The sequence below is a fragment of the Dermacentor andersoni genome, chromosome 6 (assembly GCF_023375885.2).
Source record: "Dermacentor andersoni chromosome 6, qqDerAnde1_hic_scaffold, whole genome shotgun sequence".
NCBI lineage: Eukaryota > Metazoa > Arthropoda > Arachnida > Ixodida > Ixodidae > Dermacentor > Dermacentor andersoni.
Genome location: NC_092819.1, coordinates 7,059,101 through 7,085,453, shown reverse-complemented (window position 1 = coordinate 7,085,453; position 26,353 = coordinate 7,059,101). Strand labels below are relative to the sequence as shown.

General features: G+C 47.1%; 1 protein-coding gene across 3 annotated transcripts in view; it reads left to right on the top strand.

Moving 5' to 3' along the window:
- Nucleotides 1-26,353, top strand: part of Alg12 (Alg12 alpha-1,6-mannosyltransferase) — an 80,790-nt gene that overhangs the window by 15,315 nt on the left and 39,122 nt on the right. Inside the window, exons 1-6 of one of the 3 annotated variants that reach the window (XM_055065787.2) lie at nucleotides 20,581-21,171; nucleotides 21,244-21,374; nucleotides 21,517-21,649; nucleotides 21,814-21,987; nucleotides 22,079-22,273; nucleotides 24,291-24,394. In XM_055065787.2, the coding sequence (XP_054921762.1) occupies nucleotides 21,153-21,171; nucleotides 21,244-21,374; nucleotides 21,517-21,649; nucleotides 21,814-21,987; nucleotides 22,079-22,273; nucleotides 24,291-24,394 (756 nt within the window). In that variant the 5' untranslated portion in view covers nucleotides 20,581-21,152. Of the gene's footprint in view, nucleotides 1-20,580; nucleotides 21,172-21,243; nucleotides 21,375-21,516; nucleotides 21,650-21,813; nucleotides 21,988-22,078; nucleotides 22,274-24,290; nucleotides 24,395-26,353 lie in introns of those variants that run through there. The other 2 variants (XM_050170346.3, XM_072288625.1) reach the window with 2 other exon arrangements.

Genomic DNA, 26,353 nt, shown 5'->3' with positions numbered 1-26,353 from the left:
CTCTCCATTCTCACCCGTCTCCTCATCTGTCTTGAGGGAACACCACCGTACTGCCTGCTTTACCGGCTTTCTCGCCATGTATTGCACGGCTTTTTGCAAACACTTTATACTATATCAATGCAGAGCACGTGCCTTTTAGAAAAAAACGATACGCACAGGATCCAAATCCTCAAAGTGCCGCAAAGCAACTGTCACCACTGTTTCAAAAATAAACAATGTCGCGGAGACCGAAGGTATGACACGCTCTCGCACGCGCTCAACCACGCGGCCACGCTCTCACTTTTCTATCAAACGCGCTTGCGCGGATGCTAGCGCCATCTGGTGGTAGTGCAAGGAACCCAACGGGGGTCGCTGCGCTCGTAGTTCGTTGAGATTGTTTGAGCTATTCCGCAAGAGAACAACCAAGCCGCAACACCCACGATCACGCAACCCGGCGAGGTTCGCAAAGAAAAGCTTCACTTTTAAAGACAGCCTCCTATAGCAGCACTACTTTCAAAAGTTACTCGTTCTTCTCCGGAACTTACGGTACTACCGGCGTCAAGTGAAACGCGAACAACGGAGCGCCTGGCGGGAGCATAAATGGCCCTCCAGTCGTCACCATTGACAGGCGCGCACATCAGGCTGGACCACACTATCCGGTGATAGTGACCCAAGTACTGCGATATTTCCATTTCTGTTCTGGTATCCTCTTATTTCGAAGCGATAAAAGTCAAAGAAAACAGAAGCTAAAATATGGTCGTACATCAGGGCTAGTATTATCGCACATTGCGGCGAAACCGAGTACGTGCTGCTATCGGCGCCAAGTGAAACGCGAACAGCGGTGCACGTGGTACAGTTTGAGCTGTCATTATTACCGCGTCGTCAGCTTTCTCAGTTTGAAATAAAAGGGAACCAGAACAGAAACGGAAATATCGCAGTACAGGGGAGGCATCACCGGGCAGTGCGGTCAAACCGGATGTGCGCGCCTGTCAATGGTGACGACGGGACGGCGCGCACTATCAGTTATGCTTCGGCCACGCGCTCCGCTGTTCGCGTTTCATTTGACGCCGATGGTACATGTACGGATCTATAAGCTTGGTGTGGTTCCATTGCCAAACCACTGCGGTTTTATTTTAAATTGCGAGACAGCTATAACTTAGCTTAGGCTGGTGTCCCTTAAGATCTATATTTTCGTTCATTTCGCGGTATAACTATACGTCAGTGTGACGTCAAGAATATCAAAGTACTCATTTCTTTCTGTTTTGGCCGTTTAATAGCAGAATACCAATCTAAAAAAGCTTGCAAACGGTTGGTTCTTCTGGGTGCAATTATTGTAGTCTTCCTCTGCTTTATTGACTAGACTCGAGTTGACGCTGTAAAAAGGCATGACGTCGCGGTGAAACTTTTCTTCTGGTAAGAGTAGCCATTTTGCACAAGTATAATTTGCTGAGGTTCACAATGTTTTCCGGTAGATGACGACACCGTAACCTGCAGTCACGAGCCCAGAACAACTATTACTTTGCGAAGTTTAAGAATAAAAAGAATGGGGCAGAAGCCATCGAACATTATTTTCAAAGTCAGTTACAGTTTTGTTGTGTAAACTGCTGCATATCCCCATGCCATATCTAAATCATAAGAACTCGTGGACACGTCACCACACCGGATATAGTAATCTTACGCCAAACAAGATGCCGAATGGTATCACGGCACAGTATATTGTCAAAAGCGTGACTTCAGAAAAAGAAAAAAAAGAACAAGGCATATTTGAGGAATTAAAACGATGCCTGCAGTCACCACCAGTACTCGCCCACTTAATTCGATGAAGACACCGATACTGAAATCCGCCCCGACGTAAGCAGCGCAGGCCACGGCGCCGTCCTTACGCTAGCCAATCGCTGTCGAAAGTGGAATCCAATTATTCAACGACGGAATGGGAATTCCTTGCCATAATTTGAGCTACCACAGAGAGAGAAAGGCAGGGAGGTCGACCAAACAAGCGTCCAGTTTGCTACCCTACACAGCGACGGGGAAGAGAGCGAGCAATGTGTGCGCTGCGTGCAGCAAGACGCCTTGAAACCAAAGTCGATCCTGCCCCGCCGATACACCAGGCAGCCGTTTCTGACGTCAACATCCGGAAACAAGTTGATGTTTGTGACCACCGACTACTCACCCGTTCACCTAAACGAAAGCCATACGCAGAGGTAGTGCGGCAGCAGTAGCAAAATTTTTCGTCGAGAACATCCTGCTGCGGCATGGTCAGAAGTCGTCATACCACCATAGGAACGGCTTTTACAGCCGAGCTTACTCAAGCCATACTGCAGTGTAGCCAGACAAGTCACAATAGGACAACCGCGCCTACCACCCCCCGACGAATGGTCTAACGTAACGCCTGAACAAAACGCTCGCCGACATATTAGCAATGTACGTCGGGATACGATCTCGATCGAGTGAGGTGGGTTTTCTTTGCAAGAATCAGGAAGTGACCACGAAGCCGGGCATCGTGATGATTAAAAAAAGTAGAAACCATTGTATTCACTTCATTGGTACATGGTTGTGACTCTTCTCCGAGTGTTGAGCGGTTCTGATTACCACGGGGGCCAGGACGGCCTTAAATAACCCCTTGCGGTCTTGTGGTCGACGACGTCTTCTTGGGGAGCCTGTGGAAGTATTAGTGCTTTCGTCAGGTTCTTCCGTCGATGACTTCCTGCCCTTTAGGTCTTCTTTTCTTCGTCCTTCCCTTTGTGTCAGCGCGAGGAATGAAAGGGATGTCGACATGGGGACGCCCGCTTGAACGCTTCTCACATTTGGCAGGTCGATGTCCAGGTTTACCGTAACAGCCTTTTATGGGACAAGGCAAATCATCTTGTCATGGGAGCGTACACCTGAATGTCTCTCACGCTTGATAGGTTGATCATGACAGTCGACGTCGAACACAAGAAGTGGGATACCGTCCTTCTGTACGTTTATAACTTTCGCGTGCAACACGACAGTGCGAAAAACAACGCAGATCACGACGTTCAAGCTGCTTTACGGTGTTATGGTTGGCGTCTGGCACCACGTACAGAAAGGGATTTCACCCGACTTTCTCTCACTATGCCTCGTCGAAATGAAGAGTGACTGCTCCTGCTACGGTTGGCGTCCCGCACCACGTGCAGAATGGAATTTCTCTCACCCGACCTTCACACACCAGGCCTCGTCGAAATGAAGCGTGACTTCCTAATTCGCTATGACCATTTCAAGTGTCTGCCGGTCTGGCGGAAGCCCCGCAGTGTTTACAGGCCTCTTGTGTGTGTGTGCGACCTTCCCTCGAACGGCCAAAGTCTACAGGAGAACTTCCCCGAACCAGCAACGCGCAAAGGAGACGGACAAGCGTCTACAATTCCAGGAGGTGGGACGGCCTCCTTCTTGCAGCAGGGTTTCTGTGCCGGTCACGTGACGTCGACGAAAGCAAGAGCCCTCCTTACAGCCGGCTTTCTGTGCCGGTCACGTGACGTTGACGGAAGCAAGATCCCTCCCACGATTGTAGAGAGCCTATTTAAGGGGCTCCGAAATGTACTTTTTTAGATCACTTCATTCTCTTCTCTTCATATTTCATCAACCTTTAAATAAATCGTGCAAGTGTCGCACTAGCAATCGTCTCGTCCTCGCTTGGTCGCCATGGTCTACCGGATGCCTGCAGCCCGCCGACTACGCCACGCCACCCAATGAGTAACGTCGGTCGAGCTTGATAGGCAGGCGCCGCTACAACTCGGCAGCAATACGATACGCTACCTTGGAGTACGCAACAAACTGACTGGCAGCGATTTGGATACGCAACCCAGGAGACCCCAACTTGGACGACAGCTACGAGATCGTAGCCTCTTCGTCCTGGTAACAACGTTCGGAAGGAAGGTGTCTGGATTCATGACTGCATATGGTGAGTGCACGGCTTTTCTTCACTAAGATATCACTTGGCTTTACGTATTTTTTGGAAAGTACAGTGCAGTGAATTTTTCTTTAACCGTTGACCGAAGTTTTGAGTACGTCAAGGCTGTTATAGAGTGAAGAGATAGCAGCACTAAGGGCAGCCATGAACTTGAAGGCACTAAAGAAGCCGGAATTGTTGAGCCTGGCCAAGGAGTTGGGCCTCCAAATCGCCGAATCAATGAGAAAGCCGGAGATCATAGAGGCGATCGAAGCGATCGACGCAGACGACGATCAACTGAAGGAATGCCTAGAGCATGGCAGAGAAAGAGGAGGAGCGTAAGCGCCTAGAGAAAGAGGAAAAAGAAGAGCGTCAGCGCCTCGAGGAAAAAGCAGAGCGCGAGCGGGCAGCACGTGAGGCCAAAGAAGAGCGCGACCTCGAAATTGAGCTCTTGAAAGCTCAAAATTCTGAAAGACCTAGCCCAGAGGCACGTGAAAGCGAGCGCAGAATGACAGATTTGATGGCACCCTACGCAGTAGGAGGGAACATAGGTCTTTTTCTGGTACAGTTTGAGCACACGTGTGAGTACGCAAAATTCGCGAGAAACACGGGGCCGCAACGCTTGCTTCCGTTACTGCCACGTGAGGTAGCTGATATCATCGCCCGCATGGGAAAAGAAGCAGAGGACTTCGATGAAGTCAAAGCGAACCTGCTTAAAGAAAGTATAGATTATAAGCAGAAGCATTCAGGCGAAAATTCATGGAAGTCGAGAAGACCAAAAGTGAGTCATACTCAGATTTTGCATACACCTTGGAGGTAAACCTGAAAGAATGGCTCGGAGAAGAGGGTGCACTCGGCGACGCCGAAATGACAATGCAGTGCGTTGCTTTAGAACAGTTCTACCGCCGGCTGCCAATAAACACCAAATATTGGGTTCAGAATAGACCAAGCGTAGACACTGTTACGAGAGCGGCCGATCTCGCTGAGGAGTACGTAACTCGCCGTGCGGACGAAGGCAACGAAACTCCTAAGGAGATGAATAAATACAGACCCGACAAGCCAAAGCGTTGATCAAAGTCGAGTCGGTATAAAACAATGGAAAGGTCAGATTCGGTGAAAACTAGCGACGAGGAAAGGCAAAAGCAAAAAGCTTTCGAGGCCAAAAAACCAATAGTTTGCTACAACTGCCAGCAAACAGGGCATATCTCCGTGGGATGCAAAAATCCCGAACTAGTATCGATGTCACTAAGTAGTAACGCGGAAAATCTGAACTTGCTAGAACCATACATTCGAGACCTCGTGGTAAACGGCAAACCGTGCAGAGCGCTTCGCGACTCGGCAGCCACAATGGATGTAGTGCATCCGTCGTACGTAGAGGAAGGCCAATTCACGGGAGAATGTGCTTCGATAAGGCAAGCCTAGAGGCCTCCAGTGTTTGTCTCCCTGTGGCCAAGATTCATATCAAAGGACCTTTTGGAGTACTGGACACTGAAGCAGCCGTCTCGGCACATCTCCCGCCGCAGTATCCGTATTTTTTTTCTAACAAATCAGAGGATTTGCTACGACGCAAGGGAATCGGGTTCAGTGAGGGAACAGTGCAAGCCCTAACTCGTTCCAAGGCAAGGGAGCTCGCGGCCAAGGCAGTGTACAAATATCCAGTGGCGGAGGAAACCGGTTTGACGGAGGATTCGTCAACCAGCACTAAACAGGACAGCCCTATAGGGGATAATGCGGAAAGTGCACCAGCTAAGCAAGAGGTCAGGCAAGCGCCGGAGCCTGAAATGTCTCGCGAGGCAGAATGCAGAAAGTTCTTGAACATAAGCCCTGCCACAATGATCGCTGATCAGGAAATGTGTAAGGCACAAAGCAATGCTGAGCATTACTATATATGACAGGACGGCTCGCACGCGACGCTTTGAATTTGGGGAAAAGGTAATGATCCTGAAACCCTCGTTGAATAACCAACCTGAGGAGATGCCTGTCGACTTTCCATAGTTAACAGCAGTGACGGAGGAAAAAGACATTCACGAAACCATTGACAAATTAGTAGAACAGGCGGAGTTGATTCCCAATCAAAGGGCCGAACTGCGGGAAATCGTGTTTGAATTTAAAGACGTATTTTCAGACACACTGGGCAGGACCACTGCGATCGCTTACGATATCGAGTTAACCTCGTCGGACCCAGTTCGTTCGAAAGCTTATCGCGTTTCGCCTCGTCAACGTGAAGTCATGACCGCTGAAATAAAGAAGATGTTAGACCTAGGTGTAATCGAGCCAGGAGAGAGTGATTATACCTCGCCTCTTATCTTAGTTGAGGTCCCAGGAAAGGAGCCGCGACCGTGTATCGTCTACCGTAGGCTCAATTCAATCACGAAGAACCAGACTTATCCAATACCGCATATCGCGGAAAAGCTTGAGAAAGTGAGCAGTGCTAATTTCATCTCTACGCTCGATTTAGTCAGAGGGTACTGGCAGATTCCGTTGACCGAGAAGGCAAGCAGGCTTGCGGCGTTTATTTCCCCGATGGGAACCCTTTCGTCTGAAAGTCCTGAGCTTTGGATTGAAGAATGCGCCATATTGCTTCTCTAGCCTTATGGACCAGGTACTACGAGGAATGGAGGACTTTGCACTTCCGTATCTCGATGACATAGAAATCTTTTCTTCAGCATGGGCCGACAATATGCAATGCCTGCGAACCGTGCTGTGTCGTCTACGAGAGGCCAACTTAACTGTTAGGCTCCCAAATGCCAATTAGGGCGAGCGGAGGTAGCTTATCTAGGTCATATAATAGGGCAAGGTCATCTTCGGCCTTCCGAGGTTAAACTGACCGCAATACACAACTTCCCGCAACCACGCACCAAGCGGGACATCAGATCATTCCTGGGCTTGGCGGGTTATTACCAAAGATATATCCCGCCGTATTCCGAGATTGCGAGTTCTTTAACGGATGCTCTCAGAAAAACAGAACCACAAACGATAAAGGGGGATGACTCAAAAGAAAAGGCTTTTAGTATGCCGAAGAAAGCACTAACGAGTCGGCCAGTGTTGAACGCGCCCGACTACTCTAAGCCATTCATTCTTCAGTGTGATGCCAGCGACAGGGGTACGGGGGTGGTGCTCTGTCAAAAGAGAGATGACGAGAACGAACACCCTGTACTGTACGCCAGTAGAAAGCTTTCAGTTCGTGAGGAAGCATACAGTGCATCAGAAAAGGAATGCGCCTGCGTAGTATGGACGGTGCAGAAGCTAGCTTGCTATATCACTGGTTCAAGGTTCACCATAGAGACTGACCACTGTCCCCTCACATGGCTGCAGTCCATGGCTACGAAAAACGGTCGTCTTTTGCGCTGGAGCTTGGCTCTTCAACAGTACAGCTTCGATATTCGCTACAAGAAGGGTAAGCTTAACGGCAATGCCGAGGGTTTGAGTCGTTGTCCCTAGAGTAACGAAAGCCCCATGCTCATCCGGGTTTCCGTGGCATTTTTACGTTCGTTCTTCCGTTTTTTCCGAAGTGTAGTCGATTGTTAGCTGATTTTAGTAACCACGTCTTAAGGTTTTCAAGAAATGGCTGTTTGTTTGTTCAGGGGGAGGGGGGGGGAGGGGGGGAGGACGCACGTAAGGAATGGGGAAAGGTGTAGCGGGTTATCTTTTTTGAAAAGCCTGGTGTATCTTGGAGGAGGGTGCTCTTGTGCTCGCTGTTTTGTGGTTGTGGGTCCGGCACTGTTCTGGGGTGATTACTTGCCCTCAGGAGACGAAAAGTTATGACACCTGCTTGCAAGACCAATTTCACCGGACCGGACCAGGGAAAAAAGTCGCAAGAGCGCCACGAGGACTGATGACAACTCCCAGGAATCTACCAGCTACGAACTACAGGTTCGTCACCTCTAAAGGGAATTCTGCTACTGAAACGCCGATCCATCGCACAGCGGCTGCTGGCCCCTACGCGTCGGTTTCTTCCTCCCCCGCCGGAGATGCTGTTATGATTGTCGTCTGGCACCACGTGCAGAAAGGGATTTCACCCGACCTTCTCTCACCATGCCTCGTCGAAATGAGGCGTGACTGCTCCTGCTACGGTTTGCGTCCCGCACCAAGTGCAGAAAGGAATTTCTCTCACCCGACCTTCGCACACCAGGCCTCGTCGAAATGAAACGTGACTTCCTAATTCGCCATGACCATTTCGAGTGTCTGCCGGAAGCCCCGCAGTGTTTACAAGCCTCTTTTGCGTGTGTGTGCGTGTGTGCGTGCGTGCGTGCGTGTGTGCGTGTGTGCGTGTGTGCGTGCGTGCGTGTGTGCGTGTGTGCGTGTGTGCGTGTGTGCGTGCGTGCGTGCGTGCGACTTTAGAGGGACCCAAAGCCTGCTGCAAGGAGGAGGGCTCTTGCTTCCGTCGACGTCACGTGACCGGCACAGAAACCCTGCAGCAAGGAGGCCGTCCCCCCTCCTGGAATTGTAGACGTTTGTCCGTCTCCTTTGCGCGTTGCTGGTTCGTGAAAGTTCTCCTGTAGACTTTGGCCGTTCGAGGAAATCATCATCATCGTCATCATCAGACTAGTTACGCCCACTGCAGGGCAAAGGCCTTTCTCCCATACTTCTCCAACTACCCCGGTCATGTACTAATTGTGGCCATGTTGTCCCTGCAAACGTCTTAATGTCATCCGCCCACCTAACTTTCTGCCGCCCCCTACTACGCTTCCCTTCCCTTGGAATCCAGTCCGTAACCCTTAATGACCATCGGTTATCATTCCTCCTCATTACAAGTCCTGCCCATGCCCATTTCATTTTCTTGATTTGAACTAAGATGTCATTAACTCGCGTTTGTTCCCTCACCCAATCTGCTCTTTTCTTATCCCTTAACGTTACACCTATCATTCCTCTTTCCATAGCTCGTTGCGTCGTCCTCAATTTAAGGAGAACCCTTTTCATAAGCCTCCAGGTTTCTGCCCCGTAGGTGAGTACTGGTAAGACACAGCTGTTAAAGTGTATAACAGCTGTGGAACTTTGAGCAGAAGAGCTCTGCCTTGCAAGTGCCGGACGTCGAGGACGAGGACTGGATCGACGATGATCACGACTGCTACTGAAGCACTGTGCATAAGAAATTGTGATGCATGTACTGTGGCTTATATGCGTGTGACTTGCTGGGGCTTGTATGGCTTACCAGCCTGGCCGTGTATGACCTCGAAAAAACTTAGCGAAACTTAGCAAAACTGGGCGACACTTTAGTACGAGCATAGTTAAGCCATGCATAACCTCGTAAGACAGGAAAACCTAGCAACACTTAGTGTGAGCCTAGCCAAGCCATGCATAACCTCGAGAAACTTCGCAACATCTAGCAACACTTATAGTACGAACCTACCCGAGCCATGTGTAACCACGCAAAACTTAGAAAAACCTAGCAATACTTAGCAAAAGCCGGAACCAGCTCCGCTGTGACCGAGTCTTGCACCACTAGTGTTAAGTGCCCTCATTTCTTGCTCACGCAGATTTGCATACGGACACGAAAAATGCACGGAACTCAAGCATAAACAGCTTCGCTGTAATATACAAGCATTTGCGTCTGTGAATTGAGCATCTCGCCGTAGCTATGAGCCAAAGCAGTCCCGCCGGGAGCGCGCTACAGGCGCTCTAACCAAACGGTTATCAGTGCTCTCGGCGTTCTCCAGCAGTGGTGGCCTCCGTTTAACCGTAAGGTACCTAGATAAAAAAGCTTTATCTACAGGGACCTTATTTAGCCGCAGCACCCGGCGCAGTCGACCGGCTCTACAGCAATTGCGCTTGACCACAAGTCGACGCATTCAGACACCGCAGCAAGAGCAGCATCGGCAAAAAAATAAGAATTATAAAGAAAACGTACCCCTTGCGTGTTCGGCCTTGCGTTCCAGCCGGTGCGCGAAGGCGCACGATTTGGAGCAAGGCCGCAGCTGCCGGCCGCTCCCACCGGATAGCAGGCGCCTGCGATGGACTTTAAGCGTTCGCTTTTCCTCGCATACAGTGTTCCGACGGGGTGGTGCACTTACGTTCGTCCCGCTTCGAGAACCGCTGTGAGCGGCCGTTTTCGTTCGATTGCTTCCTCTTCTAGTTCCGCATAGTTCTTTTTTTATGTCACTTGGCCATGTGGATTTGCAAGAGGTACGAGTAGGATCCCCTCCCACAACTGGCACTGTATGACAAGAGTTTCTGACGAACATAAATGATAGGTCATGATGTGACTGTCATGACATGCACGTCATATAGGTCATGAAACAGCGGCCTACGTCTTGATGCTCTCATGGTCGTTTCGTTAACTTGGTATGTAACAAAATTGGCATAGTATGACAAGAGTGTATGACGAACATAAATAATCGGTCATTCTAAACATGGGTTTCCCATCGGAGAGCGTGTGTTGGTAACACATAAATATTTACGCTGAAATGCACAAGGGAAAGGTGTGTCATTAATAATGTACGTAAAATCAGGTATCTGTTTCTTTCAACTTACTGCTAGCGTTACATATTTTCGGGCATTTAGTCATCTGTCACTCCTGACACCAAGAAAAGGCAGAATTTTGTGTATGGTGAAATAATTTCGTGGTACAAAATACAATCGTCAGCGAATGGACGGATGTTACCATGTAATAAGGACCCGCCGTGGTTGCTCAGTGGCTATGGTGTTGGGCTGCTGAGCCCGAGGTCGCGGGATCGAATCCCGGCCACGGCGGCCGCATTTCGATGGGGGCGAAATGCGAAAGCACCCGTGTGCTTAGATTTAGGTGCACATTAAAGAACCCCAGGGGGTCGAAATTTCCGGAGTCCTCCACTACGGCGTGCCTCATTATCAGAAAGTGGTTTTGGCACGTAGAACCCCATAATTTAATTTAATGTAATAAGGAAGGCAAATCGTTTACATATATTAAAAATAAAACTGGGTCCGAAAGACTGCCTTGGCGCACTTCTGATGTAACAGATGTTAAATTGGAAGCTTCGTTATGCGTATACACGAATTGTGAATGGCATAAGTCGGCACACTCACTCATGAGTGAACTCACTAGCACTCGCTCGTACTGATTTCAAAGGCGTGAGTGCGAATGCGAGTGAGTGCCATTGAGTGTGAGTGGAGGTGAGTGCGAGTGAGCGCCACTGAGTGCGAGTGAGTGCCAGTGAGTGTAAGTTGAGGTGAGTGCGAGTGAGTGCCCGTGAGTGGAGGTGAGTGCGAGTGAGTTCCAGAGAGCGTTAGTGGAGGTGAGTGGGAGTGAGTGCCAGTGAGTGTGAGCGGAGGTGAGTGCGAATGAGCGCCAGTGAGTGTGAGTGGAGGTGAGTGCCAGTGAGTGTGAGTGAAGATGAGCGCGAGTGAGAGTGAGCGCCACTGAGTGCGAGTGCAAGTCAGTGCCAGTGAGTGCGAGTGAGTGCCGCTGAATGTGAGTGGAGGTGAGTGTGAGTAGAGGAGAGTGCGAATGAGCGCCAGTGAGTGTGAGCGGGATTGAGTGGGAGTGAGTGCGAGTGAGGGCCACTGAGTGTGAACGGAGGTGAGTGCGAGTGAGAGCCACTGAGTGTGAGTGAGTGCCAGTAAGCGTGATTGGAAATGAGTGCGGGTGAGCGCCACTGAGTGTAAGTGGAGGTGAGTGCGAGTGAGGGCAGTGAGTGCGAGTGCCAGTGAGTGACTAGAGGGGAGTGAGAGTGAGCGCCACTGAGTGTGAGTGGAGGTGAGTGCGAATGAGTGCCAGTGAGTGTGAGCGGAGGTGAGTAGAAGCGAGTGCGAGTGGAAGTGAGTGCCAGTGAGTGTTAGCGGAGGTGAGTGCGAGTGACTGCCATTGAGTGTGAGTGGAGGTGAGTGCGAGTGAGTGCCATTGAGTTTGTTTGAGTGGATGTGAGTGTGAACGTGAGTGAGTGCTGTGCGTATGTGTGGAGGTGAGCACGAGCGTGAGCGGAAAAAATTATGGTGAGTGAGTATTCTAGCATTGTGCCGACCTATGTCTATACGTGTGCTGCGTGATGACTGCTATCTTGCAACATATAGGTTAATTGCAGTTTCCTTCATTATGTTAGTTCGGTGCTACCTGGGGTGCGCGTTTGTGCAGAAAGTGAGTTAAAAATTTTAAGTTCCTAATTTTGTGAGTTTATACAACTACATGTTGTGTATCATCATCATCATCATCAGCCTGGTTACGCCCACTGCAGGGCAAAGGAATCTCCCATACATCTCCAACTACCCCGGTCATGTGCTAATTGTGGTCATGTTGTCCCTGCAAACTTCTTAATCTCATCCGCATACCTAAGTTTCTGCCTGATCCCTGCTACGCTTACCCTCACTTGAAATCCACTCCGTAACCCTTAATGACCATCGCTTATCTTCCCTCCTCATTGCATGTCCTGTCCATGTCCTGTCATTTCTTTTGCTTAATTTCAAATAAGATCTCATTAACTCGCGTTTGTCCCTCACCCAATCTGCTCTTTTCTTATCCCTTAACGTTACACCCATCATTCTTCTTTCCATTGCTCGTTGCGTCGTCCTTACTTTAAGTAGAGCCCTTTTCGTAAGCCTCCAGGTTTCCGCCCCGTACGTGAGTACTGGTAAGGCACAGCTGTTATACACTTTTCTCTTCAGGGATAATGGCAACCTGCTGTCCATGATCTAAGAATGCCAGCCAAACGCACCCCAGCCTATTCTTATTCTTCTGATTATTTCAGTCTCATGATCCGGATACGCGGTCACTACCTGCCCTAAGTAGACGTATTCCCTTACCACTTCCAGTGCCTCGCTACCTATCGTAAACTGCTGTTCTTTCCCGAGACTGTTAAAAATTAGTTTTCTGCAGGTTAATTTTTGCGCCCACCCTTCTGCTTTGTCTCTCCAGGTCAGTGAGCATGCATTGCAATTGGTCCCCTGAGTTACTAAGCAAGGCGATATCATCAGCGAATCGCAAGTTACTAGGGTACTCTCCATTAACTCTTATCCCCAATTCTTCCCAATCCAGGTTTCTGAATATGCCCCCTCTAAACACGCTGTGAATAGCATTGGAGAGAGCGTATGTCCCTGTCTGACGCCTTTCTTTATTGGGATTTTGTTGCTTTCTTTATGGAGGACTACGGTGGCTGTGGAACCGCTATAGATATCTTTCAATATTTTTACTTACGGCTCGTCTACACCCTGATTCCGTAATGCCTCCATGACTGCCGAGGTTTCCACTGAATCAAAGGCTTTCTCGTAATCAATGAAAGCTATATATAAGGGTTGGTTATATTCCGCACATTTCTCTATCACCAGATTGATAGTGTGAATATGGTCTATTGTTGAGTAGCCTTTACGAAATCCTGCTTGGTCCTTTGGTTGACAGACGTCTAAGGTGTTCCTGATTCTATTTGTGATTACCTTAGTAAATACTTTGCAGGCAACAGACAGTAAGCTGATCGGTCTAGAATTTTCAAGTCTTTGGCATCCTCTTTCTTATGGATTAGGATTATGTTGGCGTTTTTTCAGGATTCCGGTACGCTCGAAGTCATGAGGCATTGCATATACTGGGTGGCCAGTTTTTCTAGAACAATCTGCCCACCATCCTTCAACAAATCTGCTGTTACCTTATCCTCCCCAGCTGCCTTCCCTTTTGCATAGCTCCCAAAGCTTTCTTTACTTCTTCCGGCGTTACTTGTGCGGTGTCAAATTCCGCTAGACTGTTCTCTCTTCCATTATCGTCGTGGGTGCCACTGGTACTGTATAAATCTGTCTACAACTCATCGGCCACTTGAACGATCTCATCCCTATTAGTAATGATATTGCCGGCTTTGTCTCTTAACGCATACATCTGGTTCTTGCCTATTCCTAGTTTCTTCTTCACTGCTTTTAGGCTTCCTCCGTTCCTGAGAGCATGTTGAATTCTATCCATATTATATTTCGTTATATCAGCTGTCTTACGCTTGTTGATTAACTTGGAAAGTTCCGCCAGTTCTATTCTAGCTGTAGGGTTAGAGGCTTTCATACATTGTCGTTTCTTGATCAGATCTTTCGTCTCCTGCGATAGCTTACTGGCATCCTGTCTAACGGAGTTACCACCGACTTCTATTGCACATTCCTTAATGATCCCCATAAGATTGTCGTTCATATCTTGAACACTAAGGTCCTCTTCCTGAGTTAAGGCCGAATACCTGTTCTGTAGCTTGATCTGGAATTCCTCTATTTTCCCTCTTACCGCTAGTTCATTGATCGACTTCTTATGTACCAGTTTCTTCCGTTCCCTCCTCAAGTCTAGGCTAATTCGAGTTCTTACCATCCTATGGTCACTGCAGCGCACCTTGCCGAGCACGTCCACATATTGTATGATGCCAGGGTTAGCGCAGAGTATGAAGTCTATTTCATTTCTAGTCTCCTCATTTGGGCTCCTCCGCGTTCACTTGCGGCTATCCCGCTTGCGGAAGACGGTATTCATTATCCGCATATTATTCTGTTCTGCAACCTCTACTAATAACTCCCCTGTTATTCCTAGAACCTATGCCATATTCCCCCACTGACTTGTTTCCAGCCTGCTTCTTGCCTTACCCTGGCGTTGAAGTCGCCCATCAGTATAGTGTATTTTGTTTTGACTTTACCCATCGTTGATTGCACGTCTTCATGGAAGCTTTCGACTTTCTGGTCATCATGACTGGATGTAGGGGCGTAGGCGTGTACGACCTTCAATTTGTACCTCTTAAGTTTCACAAGACTTGCCACCCTCTCGTTAATGCTATAGAATTCCTGTATGTTACCACCTATATCCTTATTAATCAGGAATCCGACTCCTAGTTCTCGTCTCTCCGCTAAGCCCCCGGTAGCACAGGACGGTCCCGCTTTTTAGCGCTGTATATGCTTCTTTTGTCCTCCTAACCTCACTGAGCCCTATTATGTATCATTTACTGCCCGCTAATTCCTCCAATAGCACTTCTAGACTCGCCTCACTAGATAACGTTCTAGCGTTAAACATTGTCAGGTTCAGATTCCAATGGCGGCCTGTCCGGACCCAGAGATTCTTAGCACCTTCTGCGGCGTCACAGGTCTGACCGCCGCCGTGGTCAGTTGCTTCGCAGCTGCTGGGGACTGAGGGCGGGGGTTTGATTGTTGTATTCATATTGGTTGTGGCCAAGTACTGCACCAGGGTGGCCAATCCTGCTCTGGTGAGGGAGTGCATTACCGGTTCTGGTGTTGTGTATATACACACCTAAATGTGTGACGAGGACGCTCGTAAAGTCTTGTCGTGTTCTTTTATTGGGGATCTACTTTCCGTCGTTTGTTCCTTTATGTGCAGTGAAGTGACCGTAACCTAATTTGCTTTTATTAACCACAACGTCCTATTATTTGATATGATGAATATGACTACGAAAATAAGCTTAGTTAGTATCTGCTGAAATACAGCAGATCGAGCGCGCAGTCGTTCCGTTTCCTGTGAGTACTTGAATCAATGGTTCGTTTTACATTTTGTTGAACAGGGCATCGCGCTGCCTACCAGCTGTGTGCTTCAATAATTCAGCATTGATCAAAAGAAATTGGGTTTTAGCTTTAAATGGGTGAAGATAGCCTAGACAGCATGTGTAATCGCTTGAACCCTTACTCATATTATCCCTGTTAGCATCCTGATCGTCTCAGGGCGCACATTCTTCATAGATCCCCGCTTGGTCCTATCGCCCTCACAAAGAATTCTAGCTACATTTTCAGAAGTTATCGCCGCTCGTCAATACTATATTCCATCAGGACATACACCAGCAGCGGGACCTTCATCTCCAGTGTGGTGCGCCTCACCATTCCGCGATGACTTCGTGCTTCACATCTGATCCTCGACCACAAGCTTTCTTTCCATGTTATAGCACTTCACCACTCTCTGACGAGGTCGCCAAAAACTTCTGTAAGATCATTACAACATTGGATCGAGGCGCGCACCACCTTCTAGGCATGCTCGTATCGATCTTTTCACGATACCCGTATTGGACGCATGCACTTGCTCCTTCGAGACTCTTGTGCGCCTGGCGGTATTTCATATACTGCTCTGTGCCATCTCGGCGTGGAAGATACGGAAATCTGTCGTGCTTTAACCATTGCTTAAGGTCGGAGGCGGGGGGGGTCACGTGTCATCGTTCTGCCTCCGGAATTGCGTGCTTTGCAAGTACAATTCCCAGCCAAATGTCTCCAGCTACCTCCTTGTCGTCCCCTCAGGGCTACGCGAGGAGAACACGACGAACGCTCTTCTGGCCACTTGTGCTTTACGCGCACTTTACACGCACACGCAGAAGTACTATTGTACTAAATTACCGAATACTGTGAAGCAAGCGCTATGTGAAGACGTGCCGGGACTGTCAAGGCCGCCAGATTCCACCTATGTGACCAGTCGGTTTTCTCAAACTTGTTAATCCACCAAAGATTCTCTTTGAACAGGTCGGTATGGTATTACTCAGTCCGTTTCCGCCGTCTTCTGCTGCCAACCGATGAATTGTGGTTGCCAACGACTATCTTACCCGGTACTGCGAAACCAAGGCAGTTCAGCGAGCCACCGCCTCCGATGTTGCGCTATTCTTCGTTCACAACATCGTCCTCCGCCATGGTGCGCCAGCCGTAGTCATCATGGACCGCGACACAGCCTTTAGAGCACAGCTTGTGCAGGAAGTCATGCCAGCAAGTGGCACTGCACACCGAAGAGCTATTGCGTACCGTCCGCAAACCAATGGCCTAACCGAGCGTTTAAGACAATTGCCGACATGCACGTCGCCGATGACCACAAGAACTGGGATGGTGTGCTGCTATACATAACATTCGCTTATTATACTGCACTTCAGGAAACCACAGGATTCAGCCCTTTTCGCTTACTCTACGGACGCGAAGTTACCACCACGTTGGACGCAATGCTATTGCTTGACACATGCACCACTGCTCTGCCGGATGGGGACTCATTCGCCGAACGGGAAGCTCGTCCGCTTGCGCGACTGCGTACTCAGTGTAAGCAAACCTACGATGCCCACCGTTGCAACCTTCGACACAGAGAGGTCGCGTACAGCCCTGGCGATCACGTTTGGGTGTGGAGCCCCACACGCCAACGAGGCCGCTCTGAAGAACCCCTGCGCCGCAACTTTGGCCCATACGTAGTTTTGCAACGCCTATACGATGTCAGCTACGAGTGATCCCAGCAGACTCTTCATGGCGCTCCCACCGTAAGCGTAGCTGTGCCCGAAATCGTGCACGTAGTTCGGATGAAACCTTATTACTCATGTTGACTTACCTGTTGTGTAGTCCAGCATAGAACAGTTTACACCGTTTGGAGTGCCCCTTCTGATAACGCGTTACTGGAAAGTTCCGGGCTCGCAGCGTTAAAGAACGGAAACGCATCAAGGCAGATAACGATTATTGTTGTGTGGCAGAAGGGGCAAGCCAAAGAGTGTAACTTTGCCTAAGAGTGTAGTAGCAAGATAGCATTTGAGGAGCGATTGAGAAAAATGGGGGAAATTCGGTGGGCTAGGAAGGTTTTCAGTTACTTATACACGAGGAATGTTGACACGAGGTGGAGGAAGCGATCTAGAAAATTAACAAGCAAATACTTGGGCAGTAGCGGGGGGACAAGTAAGGAATCATCTGTCAAGAAAAAGGTTAAGGAGACAGAGAGGGGTATGTGGAGTACAGAGATGCAAACCAAATCGGCATTGGAGACATACAGGACCTTTAAGCAAGAAATAGCCAAAGAAAATATTTACGATAACTCTAAGGGAAGCTCATTGTTGTTTGAAGCCAGGACAGGTGTACTGCGGACTAAAACGTACCGAGCCAGATACCAGGAGATAGATTTGGTGTGCGAGGCGTGTGGAGAGGAGGAGGAAACGGCTGAACACCTGATACTTGCTTGTAAACAACTTCACCCTGCAGTTGAATCTAACGGGGAACTATTCAAAGCTTTGGGTTTTAAAGTAGAATAGACTTTGATCAGGTAGAAATAACTAAACGGAGACTATCTGATTGGTGGCTAATATCAACGCAAAAGTAAAGGAGTAAATACATAGGTATGCATGCATATAGAACCATTAAAGGCTAGGAGGCGCGCGCCGCCGCCGCCCGATTCAAAGGGCTCAGCCTCAATCATCCATCCATCTATCCATACAAAGTACAGTGTACTAGTATAGTGCCTAGAATATACTGGCTAGTGTGCCGTCCGCGGCCTCCCGGGTGGCACCGGATGCAATGAATGCCGGCGGCTGCCGCTAGGAGCGCTGCAATGCAGGTGGGTGCCGCGGCACCATCCGGTCATCGTGGACCGCCGTGTTCCCACCGCATCGGCAAGCGGGCTGTTGCGCTTTTTGTTTTTATTAAGCTGTAGCAGCAGCACAGTTCAAATGAGGGCAGCTGATTTATAAAGCGTGGTTTGTTTTAAGAACAACAGGCTTCTCTAGCGCTTGTCGCTTGTGTGAAAAGCGTGTGCTATCTCAGCTCAGCTTCGAGCGGGGAACCTGATGTGTTTCTATGCTGGCGAAGAGAAAACGTAATTTTTAAGGCAAATGCCTTAGATCTCCATGTTCCAAGGCCGTTTTGCGAGGTACAGAACACATCACACGATCTAAGGAAGGTCAGAAACGAACCAAAGCATGTCCAGCCGTGTATAAGAGATGCTAAATTATTAGCAAATTTAATTATTGATTATAGTGATTGGATTAAGGGGTATTAGCTAGGTTGAATTAGGGGGATTAAGGTGTATTAATTAAGGTGGATTAAGGTGGATGAAGGAGGACTAGGGTGCATTAAGGTGAATTATAGTAGGCTTTACAAGGCGTTCGCCTTCGTACGTGTCTCTTCGGCGGTAGCTAAGGATACTTGTTTTTTATTCTAGCCATGATGGCAGCGTAATTCTTTTAAGGGTAAGTTTTAGGTTACATTTTTCATTCTAATAAAGTAAACGAATTCTAAGGTTACGTTACTGTTCTATTGATGTTATATTAATGCATAACCATTGAAAACCGCTGTAACCGATCATCCATTGAAATGACTTGAATTTCGATCGCTGTCCTCTCTTTTTATTTGCTGCTATTTCTGCCTATTATCGTATTGTCGTCCTCATAGGTGTGAATGTTTTTTATTGTTTGTAAACCATGTACCCATCTCCTCATAATGCCCATTGGGCCACAAGGATAGGATAATAAGTAAAAAATTTTGCCTGTAAAATGGACTGCATGCGGTGTTCTGTGTACTATACATTTTTTAATACCTGGTAAACACGTGCAGATTTCCTTTTATGTCTGATATAAGTGAACGAAAATGGGAAACAGATCTTTCATTTAAGCGTAACAAATATTTTATTCTCGCCTAACAACAGTCAAACGCGGGCATATAAGACAGCCCTAGATGAGATAATGCACACATACCTGAAGAAGATAGATCTAGTGGCAGTGACGCAGTTTAAAGAGCTTCTGCCGTTGCCTTTGCGCTTCCCTCTCTTTGTTGATGCCTTTTACAAAAAAACCGAAACCTCAAGAAAACGTAGAACTTCTTGTCAAAGCTGGTTTTTCATGCTCTGGGCACCCTAGTTGGGGAAAGGCCAGTGTCTGCAGCTGACCTGAAAAATCAGCTAGACTCGCTACATGTAACTTGTTTTTGCTAAAGAACACAGTAAAAGCATCTTCCACGGCCTTCACAGCGGTTGACAAGGTCTGACTAAGATAGACAAGGCCTCCATTGTCAAAATGCGTAGTGCGATAGCGAAGCAGCGTCGGCACTAGCTTCAGCTTTACTTACGCAAAGGAAGCCTGCACACTGTGGTCAAAAATTTTGGGCAGTGATCTTTTTTGCAACATAACAGTATAGTAGATCAAAGCACTACTGCTCCTTTTTTTCTTGTTTTTTCCCCCTGGTACTCACGAAAAGTAAGGTGCATGCTTAGGATACTCAGGAAACATCGTGGGTATAGCGTAGGGTTTCAGGCGTGGTTTATCGCGGGGAATCTCGTGGACAACGCCGTTCACGGTGATAGAGAACGCGCGCTCGACTAAGCTGTTTTCGAAATGTTTTTTACAAACCACAGCAGTTGGTGCCGGCCTTCTGTCCGCTCTCCTGACCATTCTTGCCCATTCTGCTGCCGCTTCGTATTAGTGGTGGAGTGAACAAGGATACACGCCATTTGTTCGAGTGGTAACCGCTTCGACACAACGGCACAAAGCAGGTCCTCTCCTTGCACTGTCTCTTCGGCATTTTTTCATCGCCGCCGAATAGTTCTCGTAATTACAGGCACACGAACACAGCAGCAACGCACTCACTCTTTGACAACACCAAGAACAAACACGCAACGCTGTAATAACACTGAAAACGCCAACATAGAAACCGACGCAACAGCTGCGAAACTGATATGCGAAGCAGACGACACGCGCAGTCTGCACCCACCCGTGTGGCAGCGACCTCTGTCGGCCACCGTGGGCATTCATTGCAGGCGGCGCCACGCTCCTCCATTGAAAAGAGCGGGTGCACGGCACACTAGCCAGTACATTCTAGGCACTATAGTACTAGAATATCTAGTACACTGTAACCAAAGTAAACCATGCTTCCATCTCAAAGCCATGCAAAGTTTAGGTAGCGTGTTGTGCATTATATAACCTACTAAAGAAATAAAATTAGATTTCACGCGATAATACTTGAGTATAGCTTTGTTTACTGCGCCGAAAGCAAACGCCCCTATTCTAAAGATTGAAGTCAATCCGAAGCCTGTACTTCCCATCATTCCCATGTAGGTTGAGGCAACGCTCATGAGAACTCCCGTAGACACTAACGCCACATTTCCCTCTACGGTACTTATTTAGAAACTCTATGTTTATAGGGTTGCATTGACATCTATGCATGCTGCTCAACAACGCCAAAGCGAAACTGAACGAAACCAAGCCTATCCACTATTCAGCCCAGTAGGTTATTTGGTTTCGGTGCGTTCTGCTTGTTGACCGCCTTTGCAGCTGTGTCAGCGGTGTTGCAGTAACCAAAATACCCACCGCCGTTAGTTGTTCCGTCCGTGTTCTGTTGGAGAACCTGTTCAATGGCTGTTGTGCAGCGTGTTCCTTTCTCCCAGCTTTTGTTACTGCAGGCGCTTGAGCGATACTGAGCATCGACGGCTACAGATGCACAGGCCAGCAATTTCTTTCGACGTGTGATCTCTTGAAACGAAGCTTACCGCTAACATTTCCAAGCACAAAGTGTGATATCCATGTGAAAACATCATTGGGAGCATGCTTCCGTTGTGATTCGGTAATCGACGTCGGATCACTACTGCTGCCCAGAGCTTGCAAGTTGAATTACTCTGCGTGTGTACCATTCTTCCGACGTCACCATGGTGGAAAAAAACCAAGGTGAAGTCGAATTACTCATATTACTTTCAGAACGAAGCCACCTGTTGACTTGTGATGATTTTTCTTCCATAGATTCTGTGGAGTGGTTGCTGCTCCTAGCCTGCGCCGTGCATCTCGTCGTTTGCCCGTTCACGAAAGTTGAGGAGAGCTTTAACCTGCAAGCTATACACGACATTATTTACCATAGAACAAACATTTCGAATGTAAGTTAATAGGTTGACTTTACTGTAAGCTTTACTGCAGCATCGTGCATGGTTGTGCAACTAGACCCAATTTTCCTGCATTTTATGCTGACTGGCCGCAAAACATTGCGCATGCTTTTTAACGCAAAACATTTTGGCGCAGTACGATCACCTGGAATTTCCTGGTGTTGTGCCAAGGTCGTTTGTGGGCCCCCTTATGGTTGCTCTCTTTGCCGGACCATGGGTTGCTGTGAGCACACTAATGGGCTTGGAAAGGATAGTTGCGCAGTTCGTAGGTAAGTTTTTGTGAGACCGATTTGGAACCATCAACCTTGAATTGCTTTGACGTGGCGCATCGATCCCGAGCAATGACACGTGTGTGTAATCAGATATTTTTACGATCTTACCATATTATGTCATGTTTAATCACATTGTCAGTGCACGCATTTTTCTTTTACAGTGAGGGCTGTCCTTGGGACGATGGTGGCATGTGCATACCGCGAGTTCAGCAGGGCCCTCCAAAAAGAATTTGGATCTGCCATGACCAACTGGCTTACATTGCTGACAGTATCACAGTTCCATTTTGTGTTCTATATGTCGCGACCACTTCCCAACACCTTCGCTTTGATTTTCGGTAAGTATCGACAGCAGGCCACCATTGTAACTGCACTTTTCTTTATTTGCTTTGACTGGAGTCTTGCACCTCTCATGTATTTTCTGCCCAGTGTTTCTTGCATATTGCTACTGGCTAGAACAGCGCCATTTCCCACTCATTGTCACAAGTGGAGTGGCTGTTCTTATTTTTCGTGCTGAGCTGGCATCCCTCCTGGGCATCATCATTCTGATGGAGATCTTTTCTGGCCGTCTGAGCATACTCAATGTTTTCAAGTGGGGAATACCCATTGCACTAGCATTGCTTGGTAAGTATAAATATTCATAAGTTTTAATTGTTACAGTGTAAGCTTTAGATAAATCCACAAAACTCTCACAGCCAATTAACCACTGCTCATAGCAAAGGTGGTAATAAAAACAGCTGCATGACAAACTCATCTGTACAAATATTTGTTGGAAGACATTATGTATACTCTCATGAGAAATACATAAACAAAAAAATTTTGCAGTAACCATTGACAATGATTGCCAATGTAAGCAAATTGCCCAAATGAACCAGTGAGAGAGACATGTTCCTTGCCAAGTCTGACCAACGACCACCAACTACGAAAACAGCCGAAAGAGCTAAAGAAAGCTTTTCACTTGAAAACAACAAATAGAGGAATGTTTGGCGATCTCTCATTTACCTCGTTCTCTGCACTTCTTTTTAAACAAGAAAGTAGAAATAGTAGTCTACAGTGCTCAGCAATTCAAGCAGAATTATTGACCCGCATGACGGACGCCACTTTTTGTGCCACTGGCAGGTGCTGGCTGCACAGAACTGATGCACTGTAGTATAATGTGAAAGCGTGTGATGCATTGTGACTGCATTTAGTGCCCCAGTGGCTACCCAGCGCTCACCAGTGGCACTCGATCACCGGCTGCCATCCTGGCCAATTATCACATTTGAATCACTGAGCACTGTGCATGCTGCGCAATAGGTGTGATGCTCTTACAAGCTCTTGTTGACATGCATTATCATATGCATTTTGAGCATTTCTGCATCCATCCTGTCCGTTTTCTTGCCTGTGTGTGTGTTGCCGCCCTGTTTTGCTGTATCTCACTATGCATCGTTGCTACAATATTAGTAAATTACCAAGTAGCCCAATCTGCTACCCTTCTGACTCAGCTGGGAAGAATGTCTCCTCAATGTTACAGCTACCATTTGCAATGCAGAGCAATATCAGTTGCCTGCAAGTTCATTTCCTAGTGCATTACTGCCATTTACATGAAGGCGAAGTGCAGGAAATGTGATGCAATGCACCATTGGCATATTCATATAACGAGGCTACTAAAAAAGCAACACGCTTTCTTTCAGTCAATGCTGGCAGGTGCTGAGTGCACTATACTATATGCCAGTTTTTGCTTTAGTGTTGAGCGAGAAGGAAGCATATATCGTATTCATATGTGAATAACATTGAAAATGTTTATCTTGAGCACTTATACAACGTAGGCAGCAACATTAATTTTGTAACACCAGAATTTATTCTTAACCTTTCCAAATTTAGAAAAGGACAAAGTTTGGGTAGAACCAGGCATAAACCAATTTTAATAAACCTTGTTCAGGGTTAAAAAATCAATAATTATCAGGGTTTTCCCAAAAGCAAGGGACCCCAACTATATGGTGTAATATATCAAATTGCAACATAGGTGTTATATCATAAGAAGCCAACAAACACTGACACCAAGAACAACAAAGGGCAAATTACTTGTGCTTAATAAATGAAGTAAAGAAACGATGAATTGATGGAAATCAAAGGGGATGAAAAGAGAACTTGCCGCAGGTGGGGAACGATCCCACTACCTTCACATGCTGCGAAGGTTGTGGGCAAGTCATTTTTTCATCCACTTTGATTTCCATCAAATTATCGTTTCTTTACTTTGTTTATCACTTCTCTTTCATCTTTACCTCGTCGGTAAATCTTTACCTAATCGGGCCCCTCGGTTAATCCCCTTTCTTCTAACTTAAGTGTTAGTGTTTTAAGTGGATTCAATGTAGAAGTGATTAGTCAAATAGCTTTAGAGCATCTTTCATGCATGAAGTTTCATAAAAGACACTGAGGTATGCATGAAAGGAAAACTAATTTACGATTTTATTGAAATGTGTTGCCTGTGTTCTTCAAGTGGTCTGAGTTAGACAACTCTAAAGAAATTTTACAGCATGTAACACATGCTGTTACCCCAGTTAAAACTTGTCAGAATTTGCTTGTAAACTATGTTTACACTTGGCTTTGCCACATGGCTGCCGTGGTAAGCTACATATCGCTGTTCTTGTTTTTGCTGCAGGAACCACCATTGCTATTGACTCCTACTTCTGGCAGCGATGGCTGTGGCCGGAAGGTGAAGTGCTCTGGTTCAATGTGGTGTTGAATAAGAGCTCTGAATGGGGTGTATCCTTTTGGCATATGCCATAACTTAGTGAAAATACGTTCTTTCAACTGACATTTTGTTGTTGTTACTGTGGAGCTATATGTTTTTACACAGCTCTCCTGATGGGTAATGAAGCTTTCCAGGATAGCTTCATGTTTCTTGAAATCGAGTCATAACTTTGGAAAAATTTAGTAATGCTCTACATCCTTGTCTGACCCCTTGTACATTATAGCATACACTGCTTTTAAAGGGCCCCTCACCAGGTCTGGCCATATTGAGCTGACAAGCGCAGAGCATACAATACGCACTAATGATCGTGTTTGCAAAGAATTACGTCGCTGCGCGCCATGGAAAGGTCTGACATTTCAATCCGAACGCCGTTTTTTCTTTCCTTCGCGGCGACCGCGCTCGAAGCCAGACGGTGACGTACTCGTGTCCGCAGTATGACTTCACTCTTCGAGAATTATTCAAGGGAACATCTGTTGTCTGTGCGATCTGTTGCTTGAATTGACGGCTTGAAGTTTGCAGAAATAGTAAAACACAAACAGAATGACTGCGTGTTTTTTGTTTTACTTCGCACTGAAGCAAGAGAGATGTACTTCCGCTTCGTATGCTTGTTCCCACGGTCATGCAGTCATGTGAGCAGGTACCGAAACTATGCCATTTTCTACCGTGTTCCAGCGCGTGATCATGCTCTGTGATCCACTTGTTCTGCCTCAGTATTCGTGTAGCACTGAATTAAACCGCTAGTCGTGTGTCCTTGTGCACAGCACACAAAATCGTGCGCTGCGTGAAATGAGACATCACAACAGCTCGTGCGCAGTGCCATCAGCGGAAGTATGCAGCGGCGAAAATAAAAAAAAAGCAAGGAGAAAAAAAATGAAAGCGGGGCCTGTGATGTATGTGTCACGTGATCCTTGAAGTCCTGTATGAGAGAACGCAGAGAAGGAATTTCACTTGAGGAGGCTAGACGAGGCGAGTGGAGAGAGTGTCTCGCTATGCAGTGAAGCTCGCCTTCTTAAACGTGTTTGGGGCACTGAAATATTCCTATCTCAACTATTAATGAGCCAATTTGAAAAATTCTTGCGGCAGAATGCTCCCTAGACGACACGTAACAACTTTCAGTGTATAACCAAAATTTGCTATGGGGTCTGGTGAGGGACCCTTTAATCCTTTTGAAAATTATCTCGGAAGCAATTAGTAAATGTTCGATTCCTAGATATAAAGTTGGATGCATACTGAAGTGTAGGGAAGTTGTTTAGGCATATTCTTTTCATTCTTCTATTCATTTCTAAGGTGCCTATAAACAGCAAAGGTGCCTTAGTAATGGTGCAATGAACAAAATTGAATATAACAAACCAAAAGTAGAACTTTCTGCATAAACTCAAATAAGGGATAAAGAATTAGGTAAAGTACAGGTGGGCAAAAAATATCAACATCAAGACGTATAACACCCTGCTGAGTTAGAGCTTGTTTCATGGTGCTCAGGTTTCTTGAATCGTGGACATAAAAAATGTTAGGGTTCCACAAGCCTGGTTGTGGCATGGAAAACACAAGTGTCAATGTCAAGTTCTCAGATGAGGCCTGGCCATGTATAATTTTGAATAAAAATGTGTGATCATAATATTTTCGTGAGATATTGCAAGTTGACATGAAAATGCAGGATGTATCAAAATGCCATCCTACCTCCACAGTGTTACTTTCATTTCTGTGTTTAAGTAAAGAAAAGTGGTTTTTACATTAAGAAACCTGAGACTTGCTTTCTTCACAAAAAGATTATGCCTTTCTCATCGAGCCGTGACATTTTAAAAAAATGCGGCAGAAACCATCAAAGATTATTGTAAAAGTCATAAATAACTTTGTTGTTTAACCTGCTGCATATCCCCATGCCATACCTGCACCACGAAAACTTATGGGCACATCAACAGACACACACAGTGGCAATCTTGCTGCCAACTACAATGCCAAGCATTACCACA